The sequence below is a fragment of the Paroedura picta genome, chromosome 18 (assembly GCF_049243985.1).
Source record: "Paroedura picta isolate Pp20150507F chromosome 18, Ppicta_v3.0, whole genome shotgun sequence".
Lineage (NCBI taxonomy): Eukaryota > Metazoa > Chordata > Lepidosauria > Squamata > Gekkonidae > Paroedura > Paroedura picta.
In genome coordinates this window covers 8,401,923-8,414,885 of record NC_135386.1, presented here as the reverse complement: position 1 = coordinate 8,414,885, position 12,963 = coordinate 8,401,923, and the positions used below count along the sequence as shown (strand labels likewise).

General features: G+C 47.2%; 1 protein-coding gene across 1 annotated transcript; it reads right to left on the bottom strand.

Moving 5' to 3' along the window:
* Nucleotides 1–2,242: 2,242 nt before the first annotated feature.
* Nucleotides 2,243–8,035, bottom strand: BLOC1S6 (biogenesis of lysosomal organelles complex 1 subunit 6). The gene is made up of 5 exons (XM_077317646.1): nucleotides 7,868–8,035; nucleotides 6,761–6,905; nucleotides 5,420–5,507; nucleotides 4,340–4,426; nucleotides 2,243–3,964 (listed from the first exon to the last, which is right to left on the bottom strand). Exons 1-5 carry the CDS (start codon nucleotides 7,929–7,931, stop codon nucleotides 3,845–3,847), a joined length of 504 nt encoding a protein of 167 aa, XP_077173761.1. The 5' UTR covers nucleotides 7,932–8,035; the 3' UTR covers nucleotides 2,243–3,844.
* Nucleotides 8,036–12,963: the final 4,928 nt, after the last annotated feature.

The window sequence follows — 12,963 nt, the reverse complement described above, 5'->3', positions numbered from 1 at the left end:
CGAGGACCAAGCACGAGGTCCAAGGCAGAATCATAAGCCTGTCTGTTAACTGACCGATGTGGGGCTAAATCCAGTCAATGTAAAATGAAACTGGCCACTGGTTGGAAAGATCTATTGTGGGGCTTGTGTATATAACTTGGGGTTGATTGTGGGTTTCTTTGGTTCGGTGTTTGCCTCTTTTTACCACGCTGGGGTCACAAAATAAAGAGCTGAAATCCTGGTCTCTGAACTCACGGATCTAACATTTAACTCCAGTTATGAAATGCTTCTTGGACATGACAAAAAAGGGGAACTACTGAAGCAAGGAATAAACTTCCTGTGCAGTAAAACCACCACGCAAAACTCTCACTTGGCACCGAAATCGAGTCATGCATTCCAACGAATCCCGGGGCCCAAAATGCTATCTGCCGTATAAATCTTTCCCCAGTGCACTGTTTCAGCGCATTTCACACAGGACAAGGAGGAGCCGGTGAAGCCATTTTGAATTTGTTTCATCTTAAAACTAATTTTAGGTGGCTGCAGCCCTCTTAGGCTGGCTAAACACCAGCAAATACTCACATAACAGAATGTATCGCTTAGAATATTAAGAGATGATAAACCTTTGCTCTCTGCTTGATGCCAGGACTGTAACTATCCCGGAAGAACAATACATAACTTGTAGACTTTATCTAGCAAACATGCAAGAAAAAGGGAACCAGAATGTGGGAATTGGGTCATGTATTAAAAGGCTATTGTATCAAACATGGGCAGGCCAACAAGAATTTTAACTGAAACTAATGTACGCTTATAACTTATTAATGTAATTCACAGAATCATAGAGTTGGAAGGGACCTCCTGGGTCATCTAGTCCAACCCCCTGCACTATGCGGGACACTCACATCCCAATCACTCATCTACTATAACCTGCCACCCCCTTGAGCCTTCACACAAGCAGCTTTAGATGGCTACCCAGCCTCTGTTTAAAAATTCCCAAAGATGTCAAACCCACCACCTCCCAAGGAAGGTGTCTCACTGAGGAACTGCTCTAACTGTCAGGAACTTCTTCCGGATGTTTAGATGGAATTTCTTTTGAATTAATTTCATCCCATTGGTTCTGCTCCGTCCCACTGGGGCAACAGAGAACAACTCTGCTCCGTCCTCTGTACTGCACCCTTTTATATTCATGGGTATTGACATTAATTTGCTATTACTGTTATAGCTTATTGGCAGAATAAGAGAGTTCAACCAGATCTGAACACACTAGGAAAGTGGACAACTTAGAACAAGATGCAATTCAATAAAGAGAAATGCAGAGTTCTACATCTGGGTCACAAAAATGAGATACACAGATCCTGGATGGGAGATACACTGCTGGCTAGCCGTGTTTGTGAACAAGAACTTACGGTATTTGTTGAAAGTCCTTTTCAACATGATGCCTGGGTTGGCTTGCAGAAGCAGCTGTGAAACAGCTGGATGGCTGCAGTGCTGCCTTTGCGTGGAGGGAAGTCAGACAAACCTTGAACCTATGGAGGGATTCGGGTGGTGCCTAAACCAGGAAGCGGAGAATGGAGACATCTGCTCAGTAATAAGGAAACCCTGGCCTTGCACTCCATTGCAGAGCGCCGAAAGTAGATAATACAAGAACGCTTATGAAACCGCATGTTGATCGTCTTTATTTTTCGTGGGTGGGATTTCCAGCTCTAAGTGTCATTAGCAGAACAAGCTACATCCATCTCAATGGCAAAATTGTGGCCTAATTCTTCTTGCAGAACAGTACAGAGGCCCTGCAGGACCGGACTCGGAAATCTCTCAGCCTCCTGCTGGTTTAGCGGGAAATGCGATGTTTTTTTAAACGCGTCGGCCAATTAGAATATAATTGGGGGGGGGGGATGTACCCATCTTACTCTTCCATAAGAAGCCAATGTTAGTTTCGGTGGTTTAAATGCGCCTGATCTCGTGGAGGTTTTCGTAAAAAGATAACAGAACTCCTCAAGGCACGCTTCTTAACTTCTCTCAATTACTGAAAATGCCTGTCTCCCCCCCGTTATGGTAATTAAAATGGCTTAGACCAGGGGTAGTCAAATTGCGGCCCTCCAGATGTCCATGGACTACAATTCCCAGGAGCCCCTGCCAGCAAATGCTGGCAGGGGCTCCTGGGAATTGTAGTCCATGGACATCTGGAGGGCCGCAGTTTGACTACCCCTGGCTTACACTTTCAAAGTTGTTTGGGTGTTTCCCCAAAACGAGTGGCCAAGCAGAGAGCTACGTGGAACGGAAAAGCATTTTAATTACACCAGAGCGATGAAGACAGAACATCGAAGCTAACAGCTATTCCCGAGTTTTCGGACAAATCAGTGCTAAATGAACTTTTGAACCGGGGGTGGCCAAAACTGTGGTTCTCCAGATGTCTGTGGACTACAATTACCAGGAGCCCCTGCCTGGCTGTCCGCAGGCATCTGGAGAACCACAATATGGCCACCCTTGTTTTGAACAATCTCCTTGGGCAGTTCTGGGATGGTTAACAAAGTGCCCTTGCTGCACACCTGGATCCTTAATCCCCGGAATTATTTCGGTGACTGCTCGAAAAACCTTTGGGCACAATCGGTAAGTAACCTCACGCGGCTGTTCGACATGCGCCATGGTCTCCTGTGGCCGATTCATTAAGCGAGGATGGATGTGCAACCTTTAGGCACATGGGCACTAGCATCGGAGAGCCTCGCATGCGAGAACTCAAGAGCTTTTAGTTGGATAGCCACGCTTCAAGTGCTCGCTACAGGAAATCCGTCTACCCCCACTCAGCGCAGTGTGACGTGTCCGTGTGCCCCCCTCCCCGCCCTGCAGTGGGGCTTGCGTGTCATCAAAATACTGTCATCAACCTTCTGCGACAATACTTTAAGTTGGGTCAACGGCAACATCTATTTCTGTAGACTGAACACTAGGGCAGACAGAGGCAGAATCGATATACGTTGGAGAAGAACAGAAGGTTGACCAAAAGACTTCTGCTGTTGGAGAAGAACAGGTTGACTAAAAGACTTCTGCTGTTGGAGAAGAACAGAAGGTTGACTAAAAGACTTCTGCTGTTGGAGAAGAACAGAAGGTTGACTAAAAGACTTCTGCTGTTGGAGAAGAACAGAAGGTTGACCAAAAGACTTCTGCTGTTGGAGAAGAACAGAAGGTTGACCAAAAGACTTCTGCTGTTGGAGAAGAACAGGTTGACCAAAAGACTTCTGCTGTTGGAGAAGAACAGAAGGTTGACCAAAGGACTTCTGCTGTTGGAGAAGAACAGGTTGACTAAAAGACTTCTGCTGTTGGAGAAGAACAGGTTGACTAAAAGACTTCTGCTGTTGGAGAAGAACAGAAGGTTGACCAAAAGACTTCTGCTGTTCTGACTAAAAGTCAGCTGCCGTTCGGCTGGTAACGGGGCCCGGCGGGATCAACAGCCAAAGACGCTGGATCGGGATTAGACAAATCATCCTAGAAAACAGCGGATAGATGAGGTAGAGCTGAGCTTTTGAGAAAAGACATCCCCACCCCCCGTTCATTCTGGACAGCAAGCCCTCCTGTACCAACGCAAGGTCCTGGGTTTTGTCTCTCCCCGTCTTCCTCTTGGGAAAAGTGGCTGACGAGATAAAGAGGACACGTTGGACAGAGCGATTTTAGGCCGCAGAGCGGTAGCAAAGGAGGCATCTTGGACTGCTGGAGCTTCGCCACGCCCAGCTGGCTTCTTGGAAACAGCAGCCCAGAAATCGGAATGCCAACAGGCTTCTTGGCAAGTTCGAACTTCAGGCCAGGAGGGGCAACGGGGGCTCCCCGTGAGTCCAGAGAATGTTCTAATTAGTTTGACAAGCCGATGCATGTTCCGCTTTCATGTTCTTTTGGCTGGCTTGGCCATTAACTGTTTCTCCCTCTCAAGCTCTTTCTCCCGTTGCTGCTCCCGTTCCAGCTCTTCCTTCTGCCTCTTCTGCTGGAGCCGGAGAGCTCTTTTCTGGAAGAGAGGAAAGGCCCCCCCAAGAGCATTTTACTTTCCGGAAGCTGAAAAAATTGTATTTGACAGCACGGAAGCCACTGATGTTCTGCGGGTATTCCCAGAATTCCTACTTCCCTCCCAATATAGCATTAAGAGATCTGCCAGCTTCGAACGGTGGCCATGAAAACAGGGACTGCTCAGTGGCAGACCCGTCTTTTGGGAACCAACTCACTGAAGAAGCGTGGAAGGATCCACTCTCTGCCATTGCCTACAGCAGGGGTGGGCAAATTGTGGCCCTCCAGATGTCCATGGACTACAATTCCCATGAGCCCCTGCCAGCAAATGCAACCCGTGTTTCCCCACCTTTCCGGATATCCCAAAGCAAACACTCACTTTTAACTTGGACGTTTTGTCATGGAGCACCAGCATCTCTTTCCTAACATTCACCAGCTTGTTGTGATAGTATTTCGCTTCTGAAAACTTGAAAGAGAGAGAGAGAAAGTAGACTTAAATGTACTCAGGCCATCCATAAAAATAAGACAAAAATCCCAGAACAAAAAGGCTGTGTTAAGGTACTGAAACGAGCACAAGGCAGTGATTCCATCGTCCCACTTTTTCTGAAATAGTAAGGTTATCCGTTTCTGCAGTAAGAAAGTCAGCAGCTGCTATAATACCAGAAATCCCATACTGCGTATTTTAATCGGGAAACTCATTTTATTCCCAAGTCAAATGCTCTAATCCTATGCGGAGAGGATTGCAAGGAGCCGAGGTTCAACTGCTGCTGCTACACAGGACTGAGCTGTACACAAATCTCACCTCCAGCCCCACCTCTACTAAGGCATGTCCAAGTGAGTAGCAGCTTGGTCAATGGGGTTTGCAGTTAAAATCAGACAGGGCTGAGTTGCAACACAAAAAGAGGAGACAGGAAACCAGAAGAGCAGAAATCGGTTTCTTCTGCAATGGAATCCTGTTGCTCATTTTGCATTCATGCCTTCTTCTGTAGAATTTTGGCAGAAATTGGAAGCTCAGAACACAGGGTTGGATCCTGCCAACTTTCCCACTGGCACAAGAGAAGAATAAGAGCTGGTTCTTACATGCCACAAAAGGAGTCTCAAAACGGCTTACAATCACCTTCCCTTTCATCTCCCCACAACAGACACCCTGTGAGGGAGGTGAGGCTGAGAGAGCCCTGAGATTACTGCTTGTTCAGAGCGGCTTTATCAGTGCTGTGGCGAGCCCAAGGTCACCCAGATGGCTGCATATGTGGGAGGAGCAGGGAATCAAACCTGGCTCACCAGATTAGAAATCCACAATCCAAACACCAAGCTGTTTCTTTTGACCACCCAACAGACCATGACAAAACGTCACCAAGGTATGGGGCTGTGGCAAGACAGGGAAATCAGGTGAGACGACCTCTCTTGTGCAGGCAGAAAAAAACTGCTCAGATTTAACACACACCCCCTCCCAATTTACCAGCATGTTGATGTCAAGGACGGAATTACATTCTTTAAACTTCGAGATTTCTTGCTGCAGAGTTTCAAGGAGCACTTCTTGGTTCTGTCTAGAAGACAAAGGCAATGGTTTAGATGCAATCCAAAGTCAAGTTGCAGAGATATCAGGAGGGAGAGCAAACGGCTGCTTGCTGGTGAAGACACGGCATCTCCTCCCCTTGCTCCCTATTCGCTTCCATTAGGCCAATTCCGCACACATAGGATAATGCACTTTCAATGTGCTTTGGCAGCTGGATGTTCCTGTGCAAAACAGCAAAATCTACTTCTAAAGTGCATTGAAAGTGCATTATCTGTTGTGTGCGGAATGGGGTTTAATGGTATTTTTGTGCTCCGCGCCGTTTGTGCGCTGCTTTGAGTGGGAAAAAGACGAAATAGAATATTCTAAGAAAATAGAAATTCGGGGGGGGGGGGGGGGAGAGGAAGACAATCGCCACGATGTGCAACTGTAAATGCACATTAATGAGTATCCGTTATGGCGATCTTTAAACAGAAGGGTCAGACTTTTAAAAGCTGCTCATTTGCCTACGCAAGCAGCACATTTAGGATGCCCTACGCCTTGTGGAACAGGAAGCCTGAGCAGAGCAGGAAGACTGGCACATCTGCCATTTCAGAAACTATGCAAAACAGAATTATTCAGAAGGGCATATTTATAAGCCCGTCTAGGGTGGTGGTTTATAAATTAAATAAGACTAAAGGCAGTAAGGTATCCCCTGGGCAAGCACCGGGTCATGTCTGACCCTTGGGGTGATGCCCTCTAGCGTTTTCATGGCAGACTCAATACGGGGTGGTTTGCCAGTGCCTTCCCCAGTCATTACCCTTTACCCCCCAGCAAGCTGGGTACTCATTTTACCGACCTCGGAAGGATGGAAGGCTGAGTCAACTTTGAGCCAGCTGCTGGGATCGAACTCCCAGCCTCATGGGCAGAGCTTCAGACTGCATGTCTGCTGCCTTACCACTCTGCGCCACAAGAAGCTCTTCTAAAGGCTGTATAATAACGGAATGGTTCGGGAAGATGTGTTAATAAAGGGAACAAGACTATGAGGTATACTACTGTGTAATAGTATGTATTAACCATTATTGTAAATATTACCATGTTCTCACTGCACTGTATTTCTACGTACATAATACCATATTTTGCATTGTTTCAGAATTCTGCAATTGTAGTCCTATTACATTGCTTATTAGATGCGTCACCCAGTTGACTGTACTGTAATCCACCATCAGTCTCAATAAACCTGAGTATAAATACCAAAACTAGATAAATGAAGGTAACTACGTGCCCCATTTTTCCCCATTTACGTACGTAAGCTCCTTTAAAGCGAGTTTTGATCGCTGTAGATCAGGTAGATAGTGAGAAATCAGCCCTTCGGCTAGTTGTTCCACCGCCGTTTCGTCTACAATTGCAAAATCTTCAACTAATCCTTCGTCGGGAGAATGATTGTCTGAATCTGCAACAGATACGAAGTTTGGAAAACCTGTCAAATTTTGGCCAACGAATGCTTTCACAAACAACTACAACATGAATCACAACCATTTAAAAACTGTTACAGGATTCAGTGAATTCTCAAAGACTTCATACAAATGCTCTTGTTTTGTCTTCTATGCGTTAAGGAGCCATTATATGTTGCATGATGGTATGTATGATGCTTGTAAAATGGTATGATGCTTGTAAAAACCAAACACACATATTTAATCACTGTGAACTGCACCAATCCTGACAGAATGAAACTCCTGGATAAGCAACTCAAGGAAGAAACCATGTGCACCTTTTTGAATGTTTCACTACTCGGGGGAAATACAGCACTTGTTTATTCTTAGAATTCACCCATGCCATAATGATTCTAATAAGATAACCAATATCACAGGGCTCAGAATTAACCAGTTGCCTCCAAAACAGAACACATTCCTCTGTCTTAAACACACACACACACTCAGAAAAGTAGCCTCATCAGGAATTTGTGTAAAGCCTTCTGGACTTGCTCTTCCCATCCTTGCTTCTTGCAGCATTATGGATGACTGCAAGAGAGTTTTCTTCCTAAATTCACTTTCCTCTTTTCACTATTTCTTTTTAAAGGAAGGGTTTTACTAGGAACTGCTTTTGCAGCTGGATTTTCCTTTGCCAAACAGGAAAACCTACTAAGGCGCATTATCCAACACTACACTTGCAAGGCGCTTTTGCAGCTGGATTTTCCTTTGCCAAACAGGCAAACCTACTAAAGTGCATTATCCAAGACTACACTTGCAAAGCGCTTTTGCAGCCGGATCTTCCTTTGCCAAACAGGAAAACCTACTAAAGTCCACTATCCAAGATTACACTTGCAAGGCGCTTTTGCAGCTGGTCGCCCAAGGCGCTCCCCCCAAGCGCCCTCCATGTCCCGCCCGCCCCGCGGAGACGCTGCCCGGCCCTTACCCGGAGCCCCGCCTGCCGCTGCCGCCGCCGCCGCCTGCACGTCGAGCGGCCCCAGCAGGCTCATCGCTCCTCCCGCGGGGGACTCCCCGTCCTCCGCAGAAGCCCTCAAGTGGGGCCGGAACGGGAGCAGGCCTTCCGGTGGAGGCGGGCTCTGGCGTGGACGGCGATGTAAGGAGGCCGCTTATTGGGAGGGCGGCCGAGGAAAGGAGACGCTCGCGCTCTAACGGAGGCTCTGATTGGCTCCCTCGACCATAGAAAGGAAGGGAAGGAACGGCTCCCTGGGAAAGCGGAAGTTTTGACAGAACGGGCGGAACTGTGTAGTCACATGCCTATTGTGGGGCGTGTGTACCTTTTGTATACAATGTCTGCTTGTCTAGCAATCTTCCTTACCTTTCTTTAGGTGCATTAGGTTTACAGTCACATGCCTGTTGAAGAAGTGTGTGTACCTTTAAATATAAAACTTTGACATATAAAATGTGCCCATATGTGTATATATGTGAGGATCTCCTGATATTACAGCTCATCTCTAGACTTCAGGGATCTGTTCCCCTGGAGAAAATGCTGCTTGCATTGGATACAGCCCTCTCCTGCTTGAATATCTGAACCCCTTTGCTTGCCACAGCCTTCCTCCTGCCTCTCAGGGCTCTCAGAAGAAATATTGAGAAGGGGGAAATGGGGGGAGTGCAGCAGATTCAGATTTTCCCTGCCTTTTTCAGATTCAGATGAGTACCTTTATTGGCATAAAATTGCAAAGCATAAAACGAAAATTTCAAACAGTTTCGGATGTAATCGTGAAAGATTTTCATTTAAAATTGCCAGTAGAAACTTTGCTACTTTTATAATAGCTGCCTTTTCCGCTGTGTGTGAATTCAACAAGGCCACCACGGGCCAGATGGATTAGCAGGAAGCCACTCTGTCCTATGGACTCTTCTCTGGTTAGTTTAGTCAACAAATATATGTATATATATTTTAAAACCTTAAATCTCTGATTGGAGTAACTCCCCCAGAGATCTGAAGCAACCCTGGAGTGAATCATAGAATCACAGAGTTGGAAGGGGCCATACAGGCCATCTAGTCCAACCCCCTGCTCAACGCAGGATCAGCCCTAAGCATCCTAAAGCATCCTAGTAACCCTGTTTGAGAATGACTGCGCCATACTGTCATAGATTCCCTATTGCTCCAGAACTTCCGAAGAGACTGTAAGATTCTTCATTGCATTGTTTTAAGGTTGCCAGCTGACCTGAAAAACTGGCCTAGCCAGCAGCAGTACCTCCAAGGACAACTGAGACTCAGCAGCTGAGACTCATCAATGTGTCATAGGTGATTATAGCTGGCACATTAAGTTGCTCCTGAAACCCTAGCTCCAACGGCTTGTTTGTAAAGCTGGCACAGACAATCCCTCCCCACACCACCACTTGGATCCAAGGTGGATTACACAGAGTTGAGTCAATACAACTAACAGGATGCAGCATTTAGGGAACAGGGCAATAGCGTTAGGGTTGAAGAGCCATCCAGAAGTCTAAAAGTGCCAGCTTGGTGTAGTGGTTAGGAGCAGTGGCTTCTAATCTGGCAAGCCGGGTTTGATTCCCACTCCCTATCCACATGCAACCAGCTGGGTGACCTTGGGCTTGTCACAGCACTGATAGAGCTGTTCACACAGCAGTTCTGTCAGAGCTCTCTCAACCCCACCTACCTCACAGGGTGCTTGTTGCAGGGAGAGGGATGGGAAGGGGATTGGAAGCCGCTTTGAGACTCCTAGTAGAAAAAAAGTGGCATATAAAAACCAACTCTTCTTCTTCTGCTAAAACCAGAACTGAAGAAAAGCATACCTAGTAACGGGACACATGTTATCTGAGGGACTGCCTCTCCGTGTATGCCCCCGAAGAATCTTGCACTCTGCTGGTTCCAACAGGCTGGTGGTCTCTGGCCCATGAGAAATGCACTGGCTTTGATCAGGGACAGGGCCTTTTCGGTTCTAGCCCCTATCTGATGGAATGAGCTCCAAGAGGAGACACAGGCCTTGTCGGACCTGACTCAGTCCTGCAGGACTTGTAAAAACAGAGCTTTTCCACCAAGTATTTGGTAGAGGCCGGGCCGCCAGGAACCTCTGCGAAGCCCCCTTGAAACATTATCTCCTGTACCATCTCGTTCCAGCAACTAATGGAGGGAGAATGTGGGTGAGATAGGAATGTCCTTCAGGATGACTGAAGTGTCCCAAGAACCACCCAACCGCCCACCTCCTGAAACAAAGCCAAAGAAAACCACTTGTCACTTCCCCTGACATTTGAATGGCCTTGGGATCAGCTACATTAACCTCCAGAACGATGCGCAGACCAGAGTTCTGGTTGTCACGCACAGAAAATTAGCCGTTATCCTATTTCACAGCCTCCTTGGAATGCAGAACTTGAAAAGGTTTATTCAGTGAACTGTACAAAAAAAAAAAAAAAAAACCCGATAAAACGGGAGAATGCACAGTAACCAGTCCCTCCAAAGGTTAAAGAGATGATTGTTCTGGGGGAAGAATGCTTGGCCTATGCAAGCCAAAACAGAAAGAGCAGTGAAGTGGGGATAGACATACAGCAGTGTGCTCCTGTTAGTTCACCTTACGGACGTCGTATGTCGCTTTACAGGATCCATATGTCGCTTAGCCAGTTTGGTGCAGTGGTTAGGAGTGCAGATTTCTAATCTGGCATGCCAGGTTCGATTCTGCACTCCCCCACATGCAGCCAGCTGGGTGACCTTGGGCTCGCCACGGCACTGAGAAAGCTGTTCTGACCAAGCAGTAATATCAGGGCTCTCTCAATCTCACCTCCCTCACAGGGTGTCTGTTGTGGGGAGAGGAAGGGAAGGAAATTGTAAGCCGCTTTGAGCCTCCTTCGGGTAGGGAAAAGCGGCATATAAGAACCAACTCTTCTTCTTCTTCTTCTTCTTCTTCTTCTTCTTCTTCTTCTTCTTCTTCTTCTTCTTCTTCTTCTTCTCCTTCTCCTTCTCCTTCTCCTTCTCCTTCTTCTGATCCTTGTTCCATTGTGTCTGCAGAAGAGTGCCTGCATTCGAAAGCTCACACCTTGAATAAATCTTGGTTGGCCTTAAAGGTGCTATCGGACCTCCTTTTTGTTGTGCTCCTTCAGACCAACACGGCGACCCACTTGGATCTATCATATGTGCAAGGATGCCATTTACCTCCTCACCGTGTTATTCTAGCAGCCATCGCTTCTTAGCACACAAAAGCCACCTTGAGCTGGTTGGCGCTGGCACGAAACGCCAGCTTATGTGAAATCGTATAGCCAGTGCACACGTCCCGTGTACAATTTGAAAGCAATCTGAGGAGCCTTGCTGGAGAGCTATACCCCTCGGGTTTGGGATTCTGTGACGACTTGTCAGCACATTTTTCTCGCAGCTTCGCTCTCTTTCCCCAGCCTCTTTAGAAAGTCATAACAGATGCACTTCTGTTAACGGCCCAGCGTCCGTCCGTTGCAAAAACAACCGAGGTTGGGGTTTCTGGCTGCAAGATGAAAGGTCCTGGCTGTGATGTTTGGATTTAGGTTTGTGCAAAGAATGGTAACAATTGCAAAGGGAAGCTTCCTTGCGGATAAAACAGACAACGCTGTTTAAACAAAGATGAAAAGCCGCATAAACCAGGGGGTCATGAAACCCTGGGGTTTCTTAGCGGCCCTGGAAAGGTCTCCCGAATGGGTGGGAGTTAATGTTTTTTTAATATATATATATATTTTAATTTGTTAAACATTTATCAGGTGTTATGACCATATATGGTCATGTTGGTGTGTTCCCCCCCCTCCCAAAATGGCCAATGATGGGCCTGGAAGGGGTGGGAAGGGGAGGGGCCCCAGGTGGGCGTGTCCACAGCTCTGCTCCCCAACCCTATTCTGCACGATTGTGTCACTTCTGGGGTTTCTCAAGGCCTGAAGGATATTTCAGGGGTTTCTCGGTAGGAAGGCTGCTCTAATGCCTTAAGCCAGCCGAGCCTCTTGTTGAGTCAAGAACATGTACTGCAAAAATCACCCCACTGAGCAGATCTGTGGTTGCCAACTGAACTGGAGAAAACAGAAACGTACTGTGTGTCCGTACGTAGTCAGGTCCACCCTTGCTCTGTGGGGAAGTTTGTCTACAAACACCCTGTGCTTATCCTGCCTGCACCCCACTATGACTTGGCCATCATCCCTGTGGATTGGAAACACACCAGAATGTATCAGTTTTGGTCCGAGAGGCTGGACATCGATATCTGCACTCAGCAATCTTGGGAAAAGGTACACTCCTGGCAGACTCGGTTTTGTCCAACAGGTAACCTTGCACCTGACCTGGGGAAGGGCCCCTGATAGCTGCTCGGAGGTCATTTTTGGAGGGGGGTGAACTGCAAATCTAATAAGTAAATAGCTATTTCCCCTCCTTTTCCAACACCGTCCTGATGTATTATCTGCAAGACTATGGCCTACCGCAGAAGGTCTCTTAATCCTGCCGCCTACTAAATATCTTTTCCCTTCCTGTTTGCCCAAAGCAAATGCCCCTAGTTCGATTTCCCATCCAAGCCTCCCCCAGGAATGTCAAGCACCCATCTGCAATAAAGCACTTTTTAAAAGTATTTGTTTATAGCATTTATATACTGCCCTCCCCTAAGGCTCAGGGGATCGTTAGCAACTTTGCATGGGAAATCCCTCCTCAGGGCTTCCCCAACCACAGATTGAGACTTCTCAGATGACGTCATGCCAGCATTATCAGGACACCTGGCCAGAACGACACCTTGTCGACATTCTTGATATTGCCCCATTCATCCCATCAAGACAGTGTTATCAGGATTGCCATGTGCAATTTTAGCCTTGAGATGCAAATCAAGGCTGTAAAAAAGAGACGGAGGATGTCCAACCTTGCCGTGTTTTGGCTTTCCATACCCAAGTCCCAAGAGCCTCTTGTGGCGCAGAGTGGTAAGGCAGCAGACATGCTGTCTGAAGTTCTGCCCATGAGGCTGGGAGTTCGATCCCAGCAGCCGGCTCAAGGTAGACTCAGCCTTCCATCCTTCCGAGGTTGGTAAAATGAGTACCCAGCTTGCTGGGGGGTAAACGGTAATGACTGGGGAAGGCACT